Source organism: Heterocephalus glaber, unplaced genomic scaffold, assembly GCF_053883595.1.
Source record: "Heterocephalus glaber isolate CG9 unplaced genomic scaffold, H.glaber_assembly_v1.0 deba00000594, whole genome shotgun sequence".
NCBI lineage: Eukaryota > Metazoa > Chordata > Mammalia > Rodentia > Bathyergidae > Heterocephalus > Heterocephalus glaber.
The window spans coordinates 10,110,314-10,135,583 of NW_028258151.1; the positions used below are offsets into that span (position 1 = coordinate 10,110,314).

Here is a 25,270-nt window from a genome sequence, read left to right on the forward strand (position 1 = left end):
CGCTCTGTGCAGGAAAGTAAACCAAGATTTCATTTCTAGTATGTAAAGCCCATCAGACTCGGCTGTGATTTTACCTAGCACTCCACAGGCCCATGTGAATCCACCATCTCCCCATACAAATAGTTCACAGAAAGTGCCCATGAGTGCAACACTTAAAGAAAGATTAAGGAAAACAAGATTTTCATTTAATTCCTGTTGTAGTGTAGTAAAACGTCTTAAAATAGAGAATGAAGAAAATGACGAGACCTTTTGAGAAACCAGCATCTTCAACAGAAGAAAACTGTTTGGAATTTCAAGAAAGTTTTAAACACATAGTGAATCTGAAGAAAATACATACTTGAAAAATACTCTCAGAAATATCAGAGCAGGTCCAGAGGAAGGGGCTTCCCGGCCACCATCCCTCCTGCCACTCCCGGCCCAGAGGAAGGGGCTTCTGAGCTGCTGTCCCACTGCTCCTGGTCCAGAGGAAGAGGCATCCCAGCTACCATCCCTCCCGCCGCTCCTGGCCCAGAGGTAGGGGCTTCTGAGCCACCATCCCACTGCTCCTGGTCCAGAGGAAGGGGCTGTTGGGCCGCCTTCTGTCCCGTCGCTCTTGGGCCAGAGGAAGGGGCTTCTGGGCCACCATCCCTACCGCTGCTCCTGGCCCCTGTCCCACCTCTCCCAGCTGAGAGGAGGTGATCCGGGCAGGTGCCAACAGCATCACCCCCGCCCCCAGTCAAAATGAGAAAACACGTAAATAAGTCTCAAAACCAGACTTCCAGATCACCTACAGCAACCCCAAAGGGAAATGAGATAGAACACTCTGATATTCAACCACCTGGACCCACTGAACTGGCAACAAAAAGGGATCTGGAAAAAATGAAATCAGAAATAATTTCTCAGATAACAGGAGAAATTGTGCTCCTAGTGCATGACATGATTAATCTAGAGAGGAGCTGAAGAACATGATGGAATTCCAACATAGGAAACAAATGGAATCCATAAAACAGATACAAATAGATTTCCAGGAGATTAAAACCTCCATTGAAAGTCTACACAGCAGAATGAGCCAAGGTGAGGACAGAATTTCAGATATAGAAGATAAGATTGCAATTAGTGACCAGGAAAAGAAAAATTGCTTCAAAATTATAAGGGAACATGAGAAATCAATCCAGCAGCTCCTAGATGATGCAAAGAAGAATAACATAAGACTGACTGGAGTCAATGAAGAAACAGGAGAGAGTGCAAATGACATAAAAAAAACTCTTCACAGAAGTGATGGCAGAAAACTTCCCAAGTAGGGGAAAAGAACTTGACATACAGATAAGTGAGAAATATAGGACTCCAAATAGCCTTGATCAAAAAAAATCTACACATAGGCATACAATTCTTAAGATTCCAGAAACTCACCAGAAAAACAAAGTCCTACAAGCAGTTAGAGAAAAGAAACAAATCACATACAAAGGAAAGCCCATCAGAATCACATCAGACTTCTCAACACAAATCATCAAGGCAAGAAGAGCTTGGAGTGACATATTCCAAGCCCTAAAAGAAAACAGCCTCCAAACCAGATTGATGTACCCTGCAAAACTATCTTTCAAAATTGATGGAGAAATAAGATACTTTCATGACAAAGAGCACCTTAGGAACTTTAAGTAATAGTGTTGCTTTTTCATTTTTTTCCTCCTTAAAACATAGGAACATTCTATCTGCTTCCTTAAAGATTTGGAAACACATGTACTGGGTGAGCATTGTCATGATTTGGTCTTCTGTCCCTTGCCCCTTTCCTTGCTTGGTTGCTACTGGTGATGTTTTTCTTTGTGGTTAATGATTTCTGATTATGTTTTGTACATTTTGTTAGCTATTGGGAGAAGGAAATTCTGTGGTGCACTTTCATTCTGCCATCTTTTGTTAATCAGCTTTTGCATTACTGTGACAAAACACCCAACAGACAACTTAAAGGAAGGAGAGGTATACTCTGGTTCACAGTTTCAGAGATTTTGGCCCATGGTCAGTTGGTTCTGCTGCTCTGACCTGTGGTGAGGCAGTACGTCACAAGGGTGTGGCCGACAAAGCTGCTCCCAAGATGGCACCTGGGAAGAAGTGGGGAGACAGAGACTCCTGGGTCCCCAGCATTCCCTTCCAGGCATGCCACCAAGGACCTAGGTTCCTTCTGCTAGGCTCTACCTCCCAAGGCGCTACCATCTCCCAAGAGTACCACAGGCGGGGGCCAAGCTTTCAGCACATGGGCCTCTGTGGGACATTCTCAAAGCAAACTCAGCACATATGAATGTGGAAGATCCCAGGGGCTATAAAGAAGCCAAAACAAGGTCTGTGCAATGGGAATAGGGGAAGCTGTGCAGAGCACACTATAAACTGGATTTCATCTTCAAAGAACTGGGAAGGCAGGGAAGGTTTTTAAAAGCAGGGTGCTAAAATTATCAAATTTCTTTATTTTAGAGATCCAGGTCTAGGGGTGGAACTCACTGGTAAACTGCTGTCCTAGTATGTATGAGGCCCTGAGTTCAATCCCTAATACCTCAAAAGCATCACTGTAGCAGTGGAGAGGAAAAGCTGGAATGGGAACATGTGGACTTGGGAAATAAGATGGGAGCTATTCCACTGTTTCAAGAGACAGGTAACAGTGGAGTTTGGCCCAGAATTCTAGTAGATATCTATAATGATGACCCAACATTAATATAAAAAGGGGCTTACATGTATTTCACATATCCTACTTAAGATATACAGTAGGTTTATGCTCAACTGTTTGGAAAATAGTATTCAGAACTGCTCAATGTCCAAAGAGATTTAATTCTGAAGAAAGTATTTTCAATTAAAGCTCAGAAATCAGTCTACTCAAGACCTAGTGTTTTCATGTACACATGAAACAACAGAAAAGTAAAGAATGCACTGTACTACAAAATTATTTAAATGCTGCTCAGTAAAACTACTGAGGAGTGCAGGTTTCAAGCAGGCTAGCTTCTGACATCTCCTAAATGAATACCTCTCAAACATTTGCTCAGAATCAACACATTTTGCACACAATGACCTTCACAGAAACATGGGTCTCATATTTCTGCCATAGCAAATGTAGATTTTGAAGGAATGGGGGCAATATTGTTTTACCTATGGGATATTTAGGTTTTAATCAAGAGGCTTTGCAATGACAGCTTATAATGAGGCAGCTGGTATTACAAAAAAAAGCCATATGGAACTACCATAGTGCTCTTGCAAATGGTATCAATTAACTGGTTCATCTTCAAAATTTTCATTTAAGTGAATTTGATCACAGAGGCCTCTGGAAAATAAACCTAGGGTTTTATTAGGGAGGGGGGCAGAATGGCAGAAACATGACAATAAAAACAGATTCTGGGTCACAGTGCCACAGCTCCCAGAGCACAGTAGGAGGCTTCCAGGCCAACCTACGACTGCTCCCAGCAGAGAGGAGGTTAGCCATGTGGATGCCATCAGCACCCCCCCATATAAATGAGAAGAGAGGTAAACAAGCCTTAGAACCAGACTTCCAGATCACCTACAGCAACCCCAAAGGGAAACGAGATGGATCACTCTGATACTCAACCACCTAGACTCCCTGAATTAGCAATGAAGGAGGATCTGGAAAAAATGAAATCAGAAATAATTTCTCACACAACAGCAGAGATTGTGCCCATACTGCAAGACATGATTGATAAATCTAGAAAGGACACAGATAAAAAAAATAGAGGAGCTGAGGAACATGATGGAATCCCAACATAGTAAACAAATGGAATCCATAAAACAGATGAAAACAGATTTCCAGGAGATTAAAAATTCCATTGAAGGTCTATGCAGCAGAAGGAGCCAATGTGAAGACAGAATTTCAGATATAAAAGATAAGATTGCAGTTAGTGACCAGGAAAAGAAAAATTGCTCCAAAATTGTAAGGCACCACGAGAAATCAATCCAGCAGCTGCTAGATGATGCAAAGAATAACATAAGACTGATTGGAGTCAATGAAGAAACAAGAGAGAGTGCAGATGACATAAAAAAAAACTGTTCACAGAAATGATGGCAGAAAACTTCCAAACCAGGGGAAACAAACTTGACATACAGATAAGCGAGGCATATAGGACTCCAACTACCTTGATAAAAAAAATCTACACATAGGAATATAATTAAGATTCCAGAAACCCAATAGAAGAACAAAGTTCCACAAGCAGTTAGAGAAATGAAACAAATCACATACAAAGGAAAGCCCATCAAAATCACATCAGACTTCTCAATGCAAACCCTCAAGGCAAGAAGAGCTTGGAGTGATGTATTTCAAGCCCTAAAGGAAAACAGCCTCCAACCCAGATTGATGTACCCTGCAAAACTATCTTTTCAAAATTGATGGTGAAATAAGATATTTTCATGACAAAGAGCACCGTAGGAGCCTCATGAATACCAAACCAGCACTCCAAAAAACTTTTGACAAAATCCTAGGAAAAGACAATGAGGATCACAACCCCAGGAAGCCTAGCAGAATGAATCCACCCTGCACAACAAGAAATTAAACACAAAGGAGGAGAATCCAAAAAAAAGAAAAAGTCATGACAATGATAAGTCAATATGCATCAGTTATAACCATCAATGTTAATAGTCTAAACACACCAATCAAAAGAAATAGACTGGCAGAATGAGTCAACAAGCAAGATCCAACAATATGCTGCATATAAGAAACACACTTAATTCAAAAAAACTCATAGACTGAAAGTTAAGGGGTGGAAAACAATACTCCATGCAACAGGAACCCGAAAAAAAGCAGGGGTAGCTATCCTCTTTGCAGACCAAGTGGATTTCAAACCCACACTGATTAACAGAGACAAAGAAGGCACTACATCCTTGTAAAGGGAACAATCCAAGAGGAAGAGATGACAATCATAAATATCTATGCACCAAACATTAGTGTGCCCAACTATATAAAACAAATAGTAACAGACATGAAAAATCATATAAGCACTAATACAGTAGTAGTGGGGGACCTCAATATCCCATTGTCACAAATAGATCAAATAGACAAAATACAAGCAATGGAGTACTAGAAATCAAACTCTTGAACAAATGAACTTAACATGTTTACAGAGTGTTCCACCCCACAAAATCAGAATACACATTCTTTTCAGCTGCACATGGGTCATTCTCCAAAATAGACCACATACTTGGTCATATAACATGTTTAAGTGCAAAGGAATTGAAGTTATTCCCTGTATATTATCAGACCATAGTGCAATGAAATTGGAGATCAATAGCAAAAGAAACTGCAAAAATTTCATAAACACATGGAAATTGAACAACACACTTATGAATAACCAATGGGTCACAGGAAATTGAAGAAATTAGTTCCTTCAATTAAATGACAATGACAATACAACATATCAGAATCTATGGGACACAATGAAAGCAGTCTTACAAAGGATATTCATAGCAGTGAATACTCATATTAGGAAAAGTTAGCTCAATTACACAATCTGATGCTGAACCTCAAGCTTCTAGAAAAAGAAGAGCAGGACAACCCCAAAGCCCATAGAAAGGAGGAAATTATAAAGATCAGGGCAGAAATCAATGCAATGGAGACTACGAAAACAATACAAAAAAAATCAATGAAGCCAAGAGTTGGTTCTTCAAAAGAACCAACAAAATTGACAAACCCTTAGCGAACCTTATCAGAAAAAGGAAAGAAAAGGCCCAAATCCATGCAATTAGGAATGAAATTATAATGGACCAAGCAGAAATCCAGAAGATCATCAATACCTACTTCAAAAACCTATATGCCAATAAGATGGAAAACACAGAAGAAATGGACAGATTCCTAGATACATATGAATTACCAAAGTTGAACAAAGAAGACCTCAAAATTCTAACCAACCCAATATCAATCAATGAAATTGAAAACATAATTAAAAACTTAACAACTAAGAAAAGCCCAGGCCCTGATGGCTTCACCACTGAATTCTACAAGACATTTAGAGAGGAACTACTGCCACTACTGTTTAAACTCTTCAATGAAATTGAAAGGGAAGCAATATCCCCAAATTCATTCCTGGAAGCAAGCATCACCTTGATCCCCAAAGCAGAGAAACACCCAATCAAAAAGGAGAACTATAGGCCAATCTCACTAATGAACATAGAGGCAAAAATCCTTAATAAGATACTGGCAAATAGAATGCAGAAGATCATCAAGAAGATCATAAACGCTGACCAAGTGGGATTCATCCCAGGGATGCAGGGATGGTTCAATATATGCAAATCAATCAACGTAATACACTATATCAATATAGCCAAGGACAAAAACCATATGATCATCTCTATAGATGCAGAAAAAGCATTTGACAAAATCCAACATGGAGTTATGATACAAACCCTACAAAATATTGGAATAGATGGTTTCTACCTCAATCTGATAAAAGCCATCTATGAAAAACCAATAGCCAATATCATACTAAATGGTCAAAAACTGAAATCCTTCACACTAAAATCAGGAACAAGACAAGGATGTCCACCATCACCACTACTGTTCAATATAGTTCTGGAAACATTAGCCACAGCAATTAGACAAGAGAAAGAAATAAAAGGAGTAAAGACAGGAAATGAAGTCAAATTGTCATTATTTGCAGATAACATGATAGTCTATAGAGAAGACCCCAAGAACTCCAACAAAAGTCTTCTAGACTGAGGACCAGTAGATGAGATCAGAAGATGCAGAAACAACTCCAAACACACTCAGCCATGTCATCTTTGTCAAAGGGGCCAAACACCCTCACTGGAGGAAAGATAGCCTCTCTAATAAATGGTGCTGGAAAAATTGGGTTTCACCTTGCCAAAGATTAAAACTAGACCTATATCTCTCACCACGCACTAAACTAAAATCTAAATGGATTAAAGATCTAACTATTAAAACAGAAGCAGTGAACCGGTTGGAACAGAGGTTAAGTAGAACTCTTGAAGACACTGGTGTAGGAAAAGATCTTATGAACAAAACCTCAGTTGCCCATGAACTAGCACAAACAATCAACAAGTGGGATCTCTTCTTACTAAAAAGCATCTTCACAGCAAGAGATACCACCAACAGTGTGAAGAGACAACCTGAAATCTAGGAAAAAATTTTCACCTGCTATTCCTCAAATGTCTACTATCTAGAATATATAAAGAACTTTAAAAAATCAGACCACCCAAATATAAAGACCCAATTCAAAAATGGGCATCTGAAATGTAAGACATTTCTCAGACATAGAATTAGAAATAGCAAACACATGAAAAAATGTTTAACATCACTGATCATTTGAGAGACGCAAATGAAAACAATGCTGAGATTCCACCTCACTCCAGAAAGAATGGCTGCTATCATGACATCAACCAATAACAAATGCTGGCAGGGTTACGGGGAAAGATGAACCCTCCTCCCCTGCTGGTGGGAATGTAGACTGGTGCAACCATTGTGGAAATCAGTATGGAGATACCTCAAAAAACTAGGATTGGAAGTCCCATTTGATCCAGCTATTCCCCTGCTGGTTATCTTCCCCAAAGAATTAAAAGAATCATACCACAGTGATACATATATGTGCACCCATGTTCATAGCAGCACAGTTTGTAATAGCCAAAACTTGCAAACAGCCCAAATGCCCATCAACTAGAGACTAGGGAAAGAAAATGTGTTTTTTTTTTTATAAAATAGAGTACTACTCGGCCTTAAAAAATGAGAAATTAGAGACATTTATTGCTAAATGGTTGCACATTGAGGCGATACTCTTAAGTGAAATAAATAGGACACACGTGTAAATGCTGAATAGTTTCTCTAGTGTGAGAAACTGAAAGTGTGAAATAGAAAAGGGTCAAAGGGGAAGTGGGAGGGGTAGGGGAAAGGAAAGAAGGGAATGGAATATGAGAAAATAAAAAAGAGAAAACAAAGTCTTTGTAAATAGGGAGGGATGGAGGGCTTGAAGGGAGGGCAGGGGAAGGGGGAAAAAATAAGAACCAAGACAGTATGTAAAGGTGCAAATTTCCAATGATGTCATTATATTGTATACCTAAAATGTACCAATAAAAGGATACACAGTTTTTTTAAAAAAACAGATTCTGTTTTTAAATTAAATTAGAAAATATAATAAATGGAAGGAGATATTCACATCTAAAAATCTATACTGGGAGAGCTAGTGAACATAAACAGCCTTTTTTTTTTCTGGTACCGGAGATAGAACTCAAGACCTAGCACTTGCTTGGCAGGCAGTGGAACCACTGAGCTAAATCTCCGGCCCTACAAACAGCCTTTTTATTTCATTGATTTATGTGCGGTTTGACTACTTCCGTATGTGGAGGATTTAGATTCATGTCTTTTCATATATTCATGTGTCTAAGGCAAGTTTTAAAAACAGGCAATGGTAGCAATATTCTTGGGGGGAATAATCAATAGGAGAAAGGCTCCAAGTCAAATTTTAAGAATTAAAAGAAATATTCATTTTTTAGTGCTTATGTAACAAACTCAATATTTAAGTCTAATTTTCGTACTTTTTAAAAAAGGAGACTGGACAGTAGACCTCAATTTTTGAGAGTTCTGAGACCTCTAAATTAATAGGGTCCACAAATATTTGAGAACATGTAAGAAATTAAATCTCTCATGCTGAGCCAGCAAATTGTGAAACGCAGTCTCTGAGGCAACAAGTCCTACCAAACGGGCTGAAACGCCAAACACATGCAGGGTACCTTACAATTCCTACTCTGGAGAAACCAGATTTTGTTATTGTTTGCAGTAGTGGTTTTTGATGTCTAATCTTTTAAATTTTGTAAAAGTGTATTTTGAAATAACAGCATTTTCACATGCTGGGTGTAGGAGAGAGAAGTCTAGTTCCACAGTGGCCAGGCTTCGGGCCCAAGTCTCCCAAAGCTGTTGGGGTAGTTGGACAAGTCACACAGAGGCACTAAGCCCCATCTCTTTGTACAGAAATACAAAGGCGGAATCCGATGACATCTGTTCATCCACACTCACCATTCTCTGACTCTAGATAGGAAAATGCATATCGCCTCGGCAGTGATTATAAATACAGTAGCAGATTTCACAGAAGAGTGCAGTCATGGTCAGGCTCACAGCTACAGATGACTTAGCCTGGTTCAGACCCAAGCCCCTTTCTAATCAGCAATACGATCATGCATAGTTGCTTGGCTTCTCCAGGTTTTACTAATACATGGGGATATAAATAATACCTGGTCACAGTTAGATAAGGGAGCTAATGTGCTCAAAGGACTTAGTGCTGTAGGTGGCATGGACTAAGGGGTTCTACTGGTATTATCATCATTTTAATTATTATTGACAATGTTATAGAAGATATTATTCCTATGAACTCTTTATCAAGCAAGAAACTCTACAATTATATAAACCAGAACAGGAAATTTACTTTGTGACAACAGAAAATATGAAAATAGTTTTAAAACTTAGCATGATTAAAAAAAAAAAAAACAGCCTGGTAGCTGCTAAGGAACTCAAAAAATGCACTATCATTCTTGGGAGACCATGGATCCCTGTGAGACCAGATAAATACATTGGATTCCATAAAAACGCACCTGTAAAATGTTTTAGGAGACACTGGACCCCGAAGTCCACTCACTCTTGGATGTGGGAATTCCTGCTCAGGATGAAGGGTTGTGAACTGGGGCAATGGGCAGAATCCGGCTTGCAGATGTGTTCTGTCTGAGTGCACAGAGCCTTGGGTGTGTCCATGTGAATGCTCCCAACAGGACCTGAATTCCTCAGAGCACCACAGTTCCTCCCACACTGTCTGTTTCTAGTTTCTATAGGTCTCCAAGCTCTGGGCTCTGGCTTTGCCCCTTTGGACTCTGTGACATGCTGAGTCACTCGGCAGTCTCCCCATTTACCTAGCAGGCCTTTTGTGCCAAGGAGGCTGGCCAGATAGAAACCAATCAACCTCTCTGACTCCTTGGTTGCTTAGGGTCCACATGCAGCCTACGTGCTACTATGAGAGTGAGTGTGACTTGGGAAGTAGACTAGAATAACAGGAGAGGGCAGCCACAAGCAGAAGGATCAGGTTCTCTGCGTGGAAGATGGAAAAAGCCTTTGGTTCACCTGGGTAGCTATGACAAAGGTTCTAGAGCTACTCCAGTCAGGGTTGGCAGACTAAGGACAATGGCTCAAAGCTAGCCCACTGCCAGCTCTACTGGTCCACAGCCATACCTGTTCATTTATAATACACACACTCTATGGCTGCTTTTGCACTACAACAGCACAAGTGAGTAACTGTGACAGAGACCACGTGAATTACGAAGCCTAAAATTTCACAATTTGGCTCTTTACAGAGAGTTTCTCAACCCTTGGTCTTGTCCCTATATACAGAATAGTGGGCATCACCTGAACTAAAGTAAGATTCGTTTCATGATGTAGCTTATCCCAGCTACAATGTTCTTGGTTCTATAGCATCCATGCTTAGTTCTCTGGCCCTTTTATAGATTGTGTAAGTTTCCTAACAGCATATCATATATTCTTTTGTGCTGAAAACAGCTAGTGTTTCTAATGCTGCCACTAAAAACCTTGAATGAAACACAAAAGAACACAAGCGACAAAGAATTAGGCTATAAAGATTTTTAAAATGTACTTACATTATGGATCATCTCGAAGTACTTCTGACAGGCTACCTGGTAATGTGTCCCCTTTACTAAATCCAGAATCTAAAATGAAAAAGGAAAAGAGGAAAAAAATAGAAATTAAGTTTCTTCTGAACCACTGCCGCTCACAGTTGTTGGCCTTTTCATAATCTTCATTCCAGACAGGAAACGCAATAAATCATGCAGCAGGTTGTACTTCTGTATCCCGGACACTGTGATAATTCTGACATTATATACTAGCTGTTTAGGTCAGCATTTAACCACAGATGAGGAGTGATAGTAGGTGACCCTTCTGACCTACTGTCTGTGAATCTTAATAACTTTACCCTGACAAGATGAAAATAGATCCCTGTATTATGACTGTGACAGTTACTGTCACAATATCATATTGCAACATTGCTTCCACAGTTTGTAGACATAAATCTAGCAATCCAATGGCTGGTGCATGAAGCAATCAAGTATATTATTTAGATTTTTACTTGTTTCTATAGATCCAGCAGAAAGTACTGCTGTGTGCCCATCAGGAGAATTTAACATAAACCCTTTGGATGAGTATCTGTGGAGAGGGAATGCTTGCAGCTTCATTCAGATTTGTCCTTTCAAAAATGAAGTTATTTCTAGTAAAGCTGAGCAGAACATGAGAGTGGATAGTCTATTCTGAATTCCTATTAGGAACATCATCCTGTCTTTTGTAAATACAACTTGCTTTCCAATTCTACATAATGTAATCTTTTTGGAGTGGTGCAACTGCCATGCTTATCAGCAAACCTCAATGCCAGTTGAAATTTGTTAAGTTTCATTGCCTCTCCTGACTTTCAAATATAATAAAATGTATATTTGGCCTATTTACCAAACACAGTAAAATACTGGAATTAACAGATAACCTCAAATGAAGGGAAATGTAATTCTGGAGAAATGTTAATTTCTACCTCTTTTCAAAAGGCTGGACTTCCCGTCATGAAAAGAAATGAACACAAAGTCTCAGATTCCTGCCAGCCTCATTACTGAATACAGCTTTACATCTTTTGACAGAAACACTAGACAATTACAGCTGCAGAAAGAGCATCATGCAATACTGTCAAAAATGTGCTTAAAAGACTTTTTCTCTGATTTTCTTATAGATTACCTTTCTAAACTCCATGTTACACTTTATTAAATCTCATGTGAAAGATCTGTGTAAATGCCAACTAATCATAGAACCCAGGATCCTGTCTATTTGCCTAGTTCACCCATTTTTCTTGAATTATTAAGGGGGAAAAAAGAAATGTATTTAAGATCAATAATTATACCGTCATGCTTTCCCACAAGGACACTCAAATTGTTTTCAGATGAATTTGCAAGTAATCATTTGCCAGCATCAAGAAAAACATACTAATATGCATGAAATAGAATTTTGAAGAACCAAGACTTCAAACATAATTTTATGATTTAAATGATACCACAAATGTCCAGAAGAGAAGATAAATTCATAGAAATAAAGCAACCATGTGGCTTATATTTCTTGCTATATGTAGATAAAATAGAAATACAGGTATCTTCCTTACAAAGTAAATATGTAACATTGTACACATATAATGTAATACATGTTTGGGAGACAGGCTATTAGACAAAGACTCATTAACGTATTTAGTAGGGTGATATACACATGTTTTAAAAGTTATTAAGGAAAACTGACACATAAGCCACAGGATATAAGAAAGGCAAATTTTTGAAAATGTTAGGTTCTTCTAAAAGAATTAAAATTAGATTAAGCACACAATGACCTCTGCTATAATCTTAACCCACTTCTAGAGCTGGCTCTTCCATAGTTCCCCTTTCCCTTTTTATTTATCTTTCTAGGAAGAATTTTGGTTTGAAGTTTTCTTGGAAACATGTAAGTCATTCAACCATGAAGATATTATCTTCCTTTCAGAGATGAAGAAATATATCTTGTTGAAATAGGGATGCCAGTCTCATGAGGTGCAAAGAAAATTAAAAAATAATGTAAAAATCACATGCAACTTAGGAATAAAAAGGAAAATCACATCCTTTTAAAGTTAAAATAAAAATACAGGCTTCCAGGCCACCATACAAGCCCCTCAATGCAGAGGAAATGAGCTGCTCCCAGCACCCAGGAGGGGGCTTCTGGGCCACTGTACCAGCCCTCTCAGTGCAGAGGTGAGCCGCGTGGGCGCCAGCAACACCTATCCCCCCACCCCATCACAATGAGAAGACACATAAACATGTCTCAAAAACAGACTTCCAGATCACCTGTAGCAACCCCAAAGGGAAACATGATGGAACAATATGATACTCAACTACCTGGACTCCCTGAACTGGCAACAAAAGAGGATCTGGAAAAAATAAAATCAAATAATTTCTCAGATCACAGCAGAGGTTGTACCCATAGTGTAAGACATGATTAATAAATCTAGAGAGGACACAAGTAAAAAAAAATAGAGGAACTGAGGAACATGATGGAATCCCAACATAGGAAAAAAATGGAATCTGTAAAACAGATGTAAACAGATTTCCAGGAGATTAAAAACTCCATTGGAAGCTTACACAGCAGAATGAGCCAATGTGAGGACAGAATTTCAGATATAGAAGATAAGATTGCAATTAGTGACCAGGAAAAGAAAAATTGCTTCAAAATTGTAAGGCACCACGAGAAATCAATCCAGCAGCTGCTAGATGATGCAAAGAAGAATAACATAAGACTGACTAGAGTCAATGAAGAAACAAAAGAGAGTGCAGATGATATAAAAAAAACTGTTCACAGAAGTAATGGCAGAAAACTTCCGAAGCAGGGGAAAAAAACTTGACATACAGATAAGTGAGGCATATATGACACAAACTAGCCTTGATCAAAAAAAAAAAATCTACACGTAGGCAAATAATTAAGATTCCAGAAACCCAAGAGAAGAACAAAGTTCTACAAGCAATTAGAGAAAAGAAACAAATCACATACAAAGGAAAACCCATCAGAATCACAGCAGACTTCTCAATGCAAACCCTCAAGGCAAGAAGAGCTTGGAGTGACATATTTCAAGCCCTAAAGGAAAACAGCCTCCAACCCAGATTGATGTACCCTGAAAAACTATCTTTTAAAATTGATGGAGAAATAAGATACTTTCATGACAAAGAGCACCTCAGGAACTTCATGAATATCAAACCAGCACTCCAAAAAATTTGAGACAATATCCTAGGAAAAGACAATGAGGATCACAACCCCAGGAATCCCAGCAGAATGAATCCATTCAGTGCAACAAGAAATTAAACACAAAGGGGGAGAATCCAACAAAAAGAAAAAGTCATAACAATGATAACTCAATATGTATCCGTTATAACCATCAATGTTAATAGTCTCAATTCACCAATCAAAAGAAATAGATTGGCAGAAAGGGTCAAGAAGCAAGATCCAACAATATGCTGCATACAAGAAACACAATTCAAAAAGAAATTAACAGACTGGGCTGGGGATTTAGCTCAGTGGTTCCGCTGCCTACCTCGCAAGTGCAAGGACCCGAGTTCAATCCCTATTACCAACCCCCCCCCAAACAAAAACCCAAAAAAATTAATAGACTGAAGGGTAAAAGGTGGAAAACAATACTCCATGTGACAGGAACCCGAAAAAAAGCAGGAGTAGCTATACTCTTTGCAGATCAAGTGGATTTCAAACCAAAATCTGAAACTCTTCTGGTCCTAAGAATTTCAGATAAGGGATAGTCAACTTGTATGTATAAATTTATTGTGTACATGTGGTTTTCATTCCTCTTAAGTAAAAACCTAACAGAACTGTTGGTTCTTAACAGTAATAAAAGAAATTTCTATATTGTTTTCCAAAATGGTTTTATCATTTTACATTCACATTAGCAGTATAAGAAAGTTCTAACTGGTTCACACCTAAGCTGACATTTGTTCTTTTAAAACTTTTAACTTCATCTCCCTAATGAGTGTATAATACAACTTTGTTATTGTACTGATTCGTATTTTTCTGATTCTAGTGTTCCACACCTTTCCTTGTGCTGTACTGGCTATTCATCTTCTGTCTACTTTTTAATTGAGTTGTCTATTAATGAGCTGTAAGTCTTCTTTATATATTCTGGTCATACATTATATGTATTATAAATATGGTCTGTTTAAGGACTACTCTTCATTTTTTTAACAATGTCATTTAAAGTTCTAAATTGTGATGGAATCTCATTTATCAATTGTTTTCTTTTATACATCATGATTTTTGTATCCTAGGAAACTCCTGCCTAACCTAAATTCATAAAGTTTTATAGTTTTAGTTTTTCATATTTAGGTTCATAGATCCTTTCAAGTTATTTTTATGTATGGAAATAAAGGGTTGAGGTTAATTTTTTATATATGGATACCAGGTGTTCTAGTACCATTTGCTGAAAGCACTATCTTTTCCTCGGCTCTTGAGTTTTTATGTTCTATAAAATGTTAATGTTAAATAATCTTTCAAAACTCAGTGGACCATATATGTGTGGTTCTATTTCTAGATTTTCTGTTTTATTCCAATGATCTATATGTCTTTCCTTATACCAACACTCCCTTGATTACTGTAGCTTTAGAGGAAGTCTTAAAATTAGGTAATAAATGTCTTCCAACATTGTTTTTTTTTTTTCTTTTTACTTTTCTAGGTCCTTTGTACTCCACCATAACTTTTAAATTTCAATATCCAATTCTTCATTTATAGCAAGTATACATAGACCTGAATTTTTATATATACCTTGTGTTTTCTAATCCTGCTAAATTCAGATACAAGTTCTAGGGGCTCCTACAGATTTCCTAGTATTTTCTCTGTAGATGATCATTTCATCTACATATAAAGATTTTACTTCTACCTTGCCAATCCTATGCTAATTGTTTCTTTTTATTGCCAGACTATTTTGGTTTGGGCCTATGTTTCAAAGTTTAATGGACAGATGAAGAGTAGGCATATCTGCTCTTGTTCCCCACCTTAGGGAGAAAGCATTGTATCTTTTCCAGTCATATAAGGCATTTTTGCTCGAAGTATGGAGTACATGTCTTATCTGCTGAGAAGGTTCTGTTCTACTCCTAGTCTCCTGATAGCTTTTACCATGAACAGCTGTAGAATTTAGTCCAATACTTTTTCTGCAACTAATGACAGGATCATATGGTTTTTTCCTTTCCTCTGTTAAAATGATGATTTATGGGGGTGGATCTTCCAATGCTGAACACACTGCCATCCCTATAATAAAACCACTTTCTACATACTGCCAGATCTGACCTCTAATAGTTTGTTTTGTTAAACAAATTGTTATCTATGTTCATACTTTTTTCTTATCTTTATCCAGTTTTAGTATTAGCACAATGTTGATTTCCTAAGATGAAGGGAGAAATGTTCCTTTATTTTTCTGCTTTAAATGTTTGATATAATTCCTCAGTTAAAATGTATATGAGCCTGTTTTTGTCATATAGGTAGGTTTTCAAGCTAAGAATGTACTTTCTTTAATAGGTGCTATTCAAGTTTTCTATTTCTTCCAGAGTCATTTTCATTAATTTGTCTTCTAAGGTATTTTGAAGTTCTCAAATTTATTTCAAAAAAGATTTTTGTAATATGCTTTCTATGTCCTTTTAAATTCTGTAAAGTCTGTAGCAATGTCCTCTAAATTTTGACATTGTAATTAAAATAATGTACAACTGATATTGTGTAATAGGAAGAAAAGGTCTAAAGGAGTAGGGGAAGTGGGAGGGGTAGGGGAAAGGAAAGAAGTGAAAAGAAAAAATACGAGAAAAGGAAAAAAGTGGAAACAAAGTCTTTGCAAATAGGGAAAGGTGGAGGGGGTAAAGGGAGGGCAGGGGAAGGCATAAAAATAAGAACCAAGATACATCATGTAAAGGCACAAGAGCCTAATGATAAATGTAACTATTTTATACCTAAAATGTACCAATAAACTTAATGGAAAAAAACCCCAATAAAATAAAAATATAAAATATTACTCAAAAAATTCAACAACTAACCAGGTAACCCACACCTGTAATCCCAGCACTCTGGGAGGCTGAGGCAGGACTGCAAGTTTGAGCCTGGTCTGGACAATTTAGTGAGATACTGTCTCAAAACAAACAAATAGGGGCTACAGGTATAGCTCAGTACAAAAAGCCTAGTTTCACACCCCTGTACTGAGAAAAAAACTTAACAATATAAATGTCAAAATAGGGAGCTCATTGCTAGAATCTGAGACTACAGGATGGAGCCTGGGCCCTGCTGGTACTAGCCGCTGACAGTGGTCAGATGTGGAGATGGAAGTGCCGCCTACTGACGGCCATAAACTTTGAGAAGTTCTGCGTGGAACTGCTCAACAGGAATCTGTATCACCCATGCCTCACCCTTCCTGAACAACTGCTAAATAAAATGAACCACTTTTAAAACTCAGCTTGTTTGTTATTACTGGCACTTACCTGTCACTTAAACATCAGTCACTCAAATCCCACTTACGAAACAACATGAGTAGACTGCCTCTCCTGCAGTTCATGTTAAGTGTGACACTGAAAGAACCTCTTGGTGTTAGCAACATCTTAGCCACGGACCCACCTTGCCAACTTCAACTGTCTCCCAAGGGATTCTGATGTTCTAGCATTCAGACAGGGAATATAGCTCACTACATTTTTGCACTTGGGTGGTTCAGTTTTTCTGAAATGAACATCACTGACAAATCCTGTGTTAAGATACTCTGCAAGTAGCTCTATTTTGAGGATAGCATGATAGCTTGTTGATTGGTTGGGTGCCAAAGCAGGGAGTATAAAGCTAAAAATGAGAAGGGAAAATTAAGGTATAAGCAAGACACTAAAATCCAATTTGTGATAAAAAGCAAAATTAAAAATCTGATAAACAATCGGGCCGGGGATTTAGCTCAGTGGTTCCACTGCCTGCCTCGAAAGCACAAGGTCCCGAGTTTGATCCCTGGTACCCCGCCCCCCCCCAAAAAAATCTGATAAACAACAAAAACCAAGAAAAAGAGATGCTGGCACAGACTCTGGAATCTGGGAGCCAGAATCAAAATACTCCAAAAGGTAAAGAAGTAAAAAGGATGGTCTAGTCCCAGCAACACCACTCTGACAGTGTTTCCCTAGACAGATTCTGAGGACCCACACGCCCATAGAGAGATTGCTCCTGTTTTAGTCCATTTCTGTTACTATAGCAAAGTACCAGAAGCTGGAGACTTTATCTAAAAATGAGGTTTAGTTCACAGAGTACAAGATGGGGGCAATCTCCACTGTTCAGCTTCTGGTGAGGGCTGGTAAACAGTCACATGCGGAATGAAGAGATCACAGAGGAAGCCTGACAGACTTAGGCCGGCTTGCTCTTTCGGTAACAACCCACTCTGATATTGACCCTTCTGAGGCTGTGCTAATTAAAAAGTGAGCCCACAGGAAGGTAAAAGAGTGTGAATGCCAGCCAGTACCTGAACCTCCAGTACAGGCTCACACACAGCCCCCACAGCCCACCCAAGATTGCAGGCAGGGTGGCTCCTATGCGGGCCAGGAACAGAAGGGTCTGGACACACCTCTACACAGAGCTGGAAACTAATGGGACAAGTAACCATGATGGGGAGACACACGGAAAGAAGCAAGAAGAAGAATGAACCAGGTGTGGGAATGAGGTAAGTACAGTGCAGTCCACAACATGTTGTGATGTGGCTGGTCAACGTCAAAGTGTACCCCACAGCTCACAAAGCGTGTTCACTGAGTAAGGACACCGACGCAATTCTCATTTCCACCCTAAAGAACCAAAGCACACAGGCGGGGGATTTAGCTCAGTGGTTTCGCTGCCTGCTGTGCAAGTGCAAGGACCCGAGTTCGATCCCTGGTACCAAAAAAAAACAAGAACCAAAGCACACATTTGCGTTTTTCCTACACATAGCATAATTCCAGAGAGCGGTTCTCCAAAGGTGAGGGCTAGAGGAAACTGAAATAAGGGCCAACTCTGATATCTGGGCTAGAAGTTTCCTTACTGCATTCAAAGAGTATAATCAAACAGTCTACACAATCACATCAAATACTTATTTGATAAGTTATTAAAGAAAAAGTTTCTTCAAAGATCTAAGAATACAGTATTGGTCAAATGGCAGTATGACTTTTAGATTTTAATACCAGTATTTCAAGACTAAAATACAAAATGTCAAGTGTAATACTCCATTTATTGTTCTAGTCTAGTTCATTAGTAATAAGGCTAAGAAAAATTGAGGAGTAATGATATCAAACTACTGTATCTTGTTAATTCATATTCTGTAGCTTTTCTCTCTGTATACTCTTATCTATTCTTTTGTCATTTGACTAAATTCCAGCAAGAAGAGTATTAGATTAAAAAATAAATAAAACAAGGTTTTTCACTTAAATAGTTCATCAGCCAACTGGTTCCTTCCTGTAATCCCATCAACTCTGGAAGGATGAGGCAGGAAGATCACAACTTGAGCCCTGACTGGGCAATTTAGGGACTCAGTGAGACCCCGTCTCAAAAATTTAACAAAGGCTGCAGATGTAGCTAAGTGTGAAGGCCCTAGGTTTGATCCTAAGTACCTCCAAAAGAAAAACAAGTTTATAAGCTTGTCACATTTGCATTAAGTTTGTAAAGGCATATACTTCTACTACTTCATCCTCAAGACAATTCACTGACTCTTTTTTTCCTGTAAGACAGTTAAGCAGCTAACCAAGATAGCCTTGAAGAAGGTGATTATTTTTCTGACTTGATGAACCAAAGATCTGATCTAATGGATCACAACCAATTGATGAAGAGATATGAAGAATTCATCAATGCTGGTGGGAAGTACCATAAACACATCACAGAATAGGTAAACACACATATAACATACATGTATATGTATTTGTACCTGTATATATAAAAATAACATTGTGTGACTTTGGGCCACATTTCATTCTCTCTCCCTGATGCTCCGGTGTTTCCTGCCAGGTGCAACTTCCCTCTGCCTGCCTCAGCGCCTGGAAACGAGGTTCAGATGCCACAGGACCTAGCTGCCCACACAGCCAGGGCAGCTGTCCTCGTCAGTGAGACACGAGGATCACCTGCCCCTCAGCCAAGGTCAGCTTCTGTCACTGCTTCAGAAGCAGTGACAACCTTGCTGGTTCCCAAAGAGCTCAACCTTTCCAAACCAGGTCACACTGACTGTCCCACTTCACTTCTAACCTTCCCTTACTTTGAAAGGGAAAGGAACACAGGGTAGAGATGCCGAGTTTGGAACACTTTTAAACACATCTCTTTGCTCCTGTTTTTCACTGACTCAGTTTCACCTGCTGCCTCACGCTTTTGTGGCTGTCACTCACTGGCAGCTCAGCACCAAGTTTTCCTCCTCTGAAGATGCAATTTTCTGTGGTCAGAACATTACATGCCAAGAGTTTTTCTACTCACACTTTATTGTCTATAAACATAGTTATCCGAGTCATTCTACCTTCAAAAGTCTTTAGAACATACCTTTTCCTCGCCACTGCCAGGCCCTCGTCATTTTCTTCTTACTGCAAAGCATCTTGATCTACCATTTCCTCCCTCAAACCAGCTTCCACACTGACGCCAGAGAAACTTTTCTACTCGGGAAGCCTGCCCCCAGTGCTGGTCCTCACCCTGCCCGGGACCCAAAATCCATCACGACTGACAGGCCTGGGCTCCCTTCTCCACCCTCTTCCGCCTATCTGGCCACTGGGGTCCCTACACTCAGCTCCAGCTTTTCCCACAACATGTCCTTTGGAAATGCAGCTCCCAAAGTCCTAGTGCTGACTCCTTGAAGCATCTCTTAAGACATTTTCTGATTTGGTTTAATCCAGCATTATCTACATTTCTTGAAAGCAGGGCATATCAAGGTGGGGACTGTCCCCAGAGCCCAATTTCCATGATCTCCCAGAAGTAGAGTTCCTCAGAACACACTCTGACAGCCTCGGGACATGGGATGTCCCCTTCTTTCCCCTTGACACCACCTAGTTCTCTTTCAACACCCTCACTGGCCTGTCTCCATGAATATCAGCCCCACCAAAGCGAGGGTCTCCTTAGTTTCATGCATGACTATACCTTGGGTAGTAACCTAATTATGACTTGATGCTGTCGAATGAATGCTGTTCCATCTGCTGGTGTGCCTCACTGTGTTCCACTGGAAAAGTCCTCTCAACTTGCAGCCCCAGCACCATGTCACTCCCTCCTCAAAGAAGACCTCTCCCTTCTCATTCTATAAGACTTTTATTTCTTCTTTGGTGTTTTGCGACATAGTCTCACTTATGTGGTCGAGGCTGGCCTCAAACTCAGCAATCCTTCCTCAGCCTCCCCAGTGGTAGGATTACATTACCACCACACCTAGCTTCTACAACACTTTGCACATCTTTTTAAGCTGTTATCATGCTTTATTATAGTTAAATGTGTATCAAGAAAAGAATTTAAAGAATGGGAAAGGAGTAGGAAGGGAAATAAGGAGAAGGGAGGGAAAATGAGAGCATCTGCAGAAAGTCTGCTTATAGACATGGAGAAGAGCAGAGCCAGCCTCAGTTCCATGGTTTAGTTACTGATTCTAGCTGTGCTCTGAGTATTCTACTTTTGTCCAGATTTAAAATAAGTCAGTTCAGAATCCTATGCCCTATGGTCTTTATAAAAATGGTGAAAAATTTATACTGATTTAATAATTATTTTAAAAGATCCTATAAAAAGAGATGCATCACATCTCCTAGATAAGTGGTTGGAAATGAAAGCTGCACGGTACACCAGGAAGCCTGAAATGGCTTAAAGCTAAGAGATTAAATATTAGGGGCTGGGGATTTAGCTCAGTGGTTCTGCCGCCTGCCTCTCAAGCACAAGGTCCTGAGTTCAATCCCCAGTACCAAAAAAAAAAAAAGAATACAAAATATTAATTTCCTGTGTACTTGAAGTTTGCTTCTAAAAAGAAGGGGGGGATACCTGGAAGATATCTACTGGAAGATAAAACTACTTTTAAAAAAGAATTAAGGAGAATAGCTTTATGACTATAACTAGAAAGGCTGGATTTTATATGTGTCCTATCATGACAATATCATACACCACTGAATGAAATTTTTGTTGATATCAGTAATGAATAAAAAACTATACCGATGCAAATTAGAGAGTAGTCTTAGGCTGCATTTTCTAATTTAAAACAATTTTAGCTAAACATTGAACCTTCTGGAAGACAAAATAAGTAAAACACTTTAAGACATAGCAGCAGGAAAGGATTTTCTAAACAGAACCTCAACCAGACAAGAAATACAGCAAGAATTAACAAATGAGATATCAGACTAAAAAGCTTTTGTACAGCAAAATAACCAATCAGTAGAGTGAAGAGACAAACTATAGAATGGGAAAAAATTTTGCCAGCTACTCCTCAGAGAACTGATATCTAGAATATATAAAGAACTCAAAAACATTAAACCAGGCTGGGGATTTAGCTCAGTGGTGCCACAGCCTGCCTCATAAGCACAAGGTCCTGAGTTCGATCTCTGGTACCAAACAAAAAAATCCATTAGACCACCTAAAATTAAAGACCCAGTCAAGAAATGGGCTAGAGAAATGAGTAGACACTTCCAAATGGTCAACAAATATATGAAAAAGTGTTCAACATCTGTGGCCATGAGAGAAATGCAAATTAAAACAATGCTAAGATTCCATCTTACTCCAGAAAGAATGGCAATCATTAGGAAATCAATCAATAACAAATGCTGGCATGGCTATGGGGAAAAATAAACCCTTCTGCATTGTTGGTGAGAATGTAAACTAGTACAACCATCATGGAAATCAGTACGGAGATTTTCCAAAGAATTGAAATTACAAATTCCATATGACCCAGCTGTCCCCCTGCTAGGTATCTTCCCCAAAGAGCTTAAGTCATCATACTACAGAGATACTTGCATACCAGTGTTTCTAAGCAGCACAATTTGTAATAGTTAAATCCTGGAAACAGCCTGTACACCCCTCAACAGATGATTAGACAAAGAAAATGTGTTTATATATAATGGAATACTACTCAGCTATAAAGAATGACAGATATGTGTAGGAAAATGGATGCACCTGGAAAATATAATATCGCATGAAATCAGACACTGCATGGTATGTGAATACTGTATGGTAGCTCTCATTTGAGTGAGGCAAAGTATAAAGGAAGAAAATGATAAAGGATGGATAGAAAGGGTCAAGGGGACAGATCTTGCCCAGTAGGGAAGTGGTCCAAAGGATCAGGGGTAGGGTTAGGAGGAGAGGAAGGGGAAATGAGAAGGATAAAGATGTGCCATGTACAGCAACCTAATAGCTCCAATTAATGTAAATGCTATATACCATAACATGAGCTAAGACAAATAATATCAACAAGTAGGAAATGGGTGATAGGGGAATGGGGGGGTAGGAAAAACCCTGTAATCTGTACATGTAACCACTCCCAAAGATGACTCTAAATGCATGAATTGCAAACATGTACTAAAAATAAATAAATTTAGTGAGTATAAGTTTTAATTAACAATGGCATGTTACTCGACTTTCAATGTAATTTTTAACTACACTGAATAATTATTAAAAGACTATTTTTCTACAACATTTTTAAAAAAAAAATAAACAAAAATAAATTTAAATGTTCAGTATTTTTATGACAAAGCCCAAAATACAAGCAGGCCTGCTGACAGCATCTAATGCTCGACTTCCCATCTTTTCCTTAATGCAGTTCTGAGATTTACTGAGAACAATGTACACATTTTCAACTACAACTCTAAGACAATCAAACCTAAGTGCTGCAATCAAAGTACTGTTCTCAAGAATCAGACACAAAAGCCACTCTTAAAAGCAGTTACTCTTCATACAGCAATGGACAAAATGAGCATCACCATTCATTGGTAAAGTATGCCTTACCTAAGAAACTCATATCAGTTTTTGGGTAGTTTAGAATTTATACCCACATCACAAAGGAGTCATTGAGATTTATCCTTGCCATGAAATCTTCACATAGTTACCTTTAAGTCTTTCAAACTGTCCCTTTTGAAAAATTTCTTCGTTAAAAGGCATTTGTCAGTGTTAGATTTAATATGGTCACTAACTTCCTGAGAATTTTTGGACTGTGAAAAACAGAGGTTAACCAATTTATGAAACATAAAGAGTATACTGTTAAAAAATGTTTCCTGGTTTTAACATCACTATTAAGTTTTGTGGAAGTACCAATTAGATTTGCTTTTAAAATAATTATTAATGGTTGTGCTAAGTTAAAATTCTAAAAAAGTAGGAGTAGCTATCCTCTTTGCAGGTCAAGTAGATTTCAAACCAACACTGATTAAGAGAGACAAAGAAGGACACTACATCCTTGTAAAGGGAACAATCCAAGAGGAAGAGATGACAATCATAAATATCTATGCACCAAACACTAGTGCGCCCAACTATATAAAACAAATACTGACCGACATGAAAAGTCATATACGCACTAATACAATTGTAGTGGGGGACCTCAACACCCCACTGTCACAAATAGATAGATCAACTAGACTAAAAATAAGTAATGAAAGACTAGAACTCAATCGAACTCTTGAACAAATGAACTTAACAGATGTTTACAGAGTCTTCCACCCCAGTAAATCAGAATACACATTCTTCTCAGCTGCACATGGGTCAGTCTCCAAAATAGACCACATACTCACACATGGAACATGTTTAAGTAAGTGCAAAGGAATTGAAGTTATCCCCTGTATATTATCAGACCATAGTGCAATGAAATTGGAGATCCATAGGAAAAGAAACTGGAAAAATTTCATAAACATGTGGAAATTGAACAACACACTTCTGAATAACCAATGGGTCACAGAGGAAATTAAAGAAGAAACCAGACAGTTCCTTCAGTTAAATGACAATGACAACACAACATATCGGAATCTACGGGACACAGTGAAAGCAGTCTTACAAGGGAAATTCATAGCAGTGAATGAGCATATTAGGAAAACAGAATGAGCCCAATTAAACAACCTGATGTTGAACCTCAAGCTTCTAGAAAGAGAAGAGCAGGACAACCCCAAAGCTCATACAAGGGAGGAAATTATAAAGATCAGAGGAGAAATCAATGCAATGAAGACTAAGAGAATGATACAAAAAATCAATGAAGCCAAGAGTTGGTTCTTCAAAAAAATAAACAAAATTGAAAAACCCTCAGCCAACCTTATCAGAAAAAGGAAAGAAAAGGCCCAAATCCATGCAATTAGGAATGAAAAGGATGAAATTACAACAGACCCAGCAGAAATCCAGAGGATCATCAATACCTACTTCCAGAACCTATACGCCAATAAGATGGACAACACAGAAGAAATGGACAGATTCCTAGATACATATGAATTACCAAAGTTGAACGAAGAAGACCTCAAAATTCTGAACAACCCAATATCAACCAATGAAATTGAAAATGTAATTAAAAGCTTATCAACTAAGAAAAGCCCAGGCCCTGACGGCTTCACTGCTGAATTCTACAAGACATTTAGAGAGGAACTGCTGCCACTACTGTTTAATCTCCTCAATGAAATTGAAAGGGAAGCAATACTCCCAAATTCATTCCTGGAAGCAAGCATCACCTTGATCCCCAAAGCAGAGAAAGATCCAACTGAAAAAGAGAACTATAGGCCAATCTCACTAATGAACATAGATGCAGAAATCCTTAATAAGATAATGGCAAACAGAATGCAG

At 38.6% G+C, this 25,270-nt stretch overlaps 1 protein-coding gene across 11 annotated transcripts in view; it reads right to left on the reverse strand.

The window, feature by feature from the left end:
• Prim2 (DNA primase subunit 2) overlaps nt 1–25,270 on the reverse strand; it is a 397,094-nt gene that overhangs the window by 3,381 nt on the left and 368,443 nt on the right. For all 11 annotated transcript variants that reach the window (XM_087204938.1, XM_087204937.1, XM_087204946.1 and 8 more), the window contains one exon: nt 10,603–10,671. In XM_087204938.1, the coding sequence (XP_087061064.1) occupies nt 10,603–10,671 (69 nt within the window). The remainder of the gene's footprint in view (nt 1–10,602; nt 10,672–25,270) is intronic.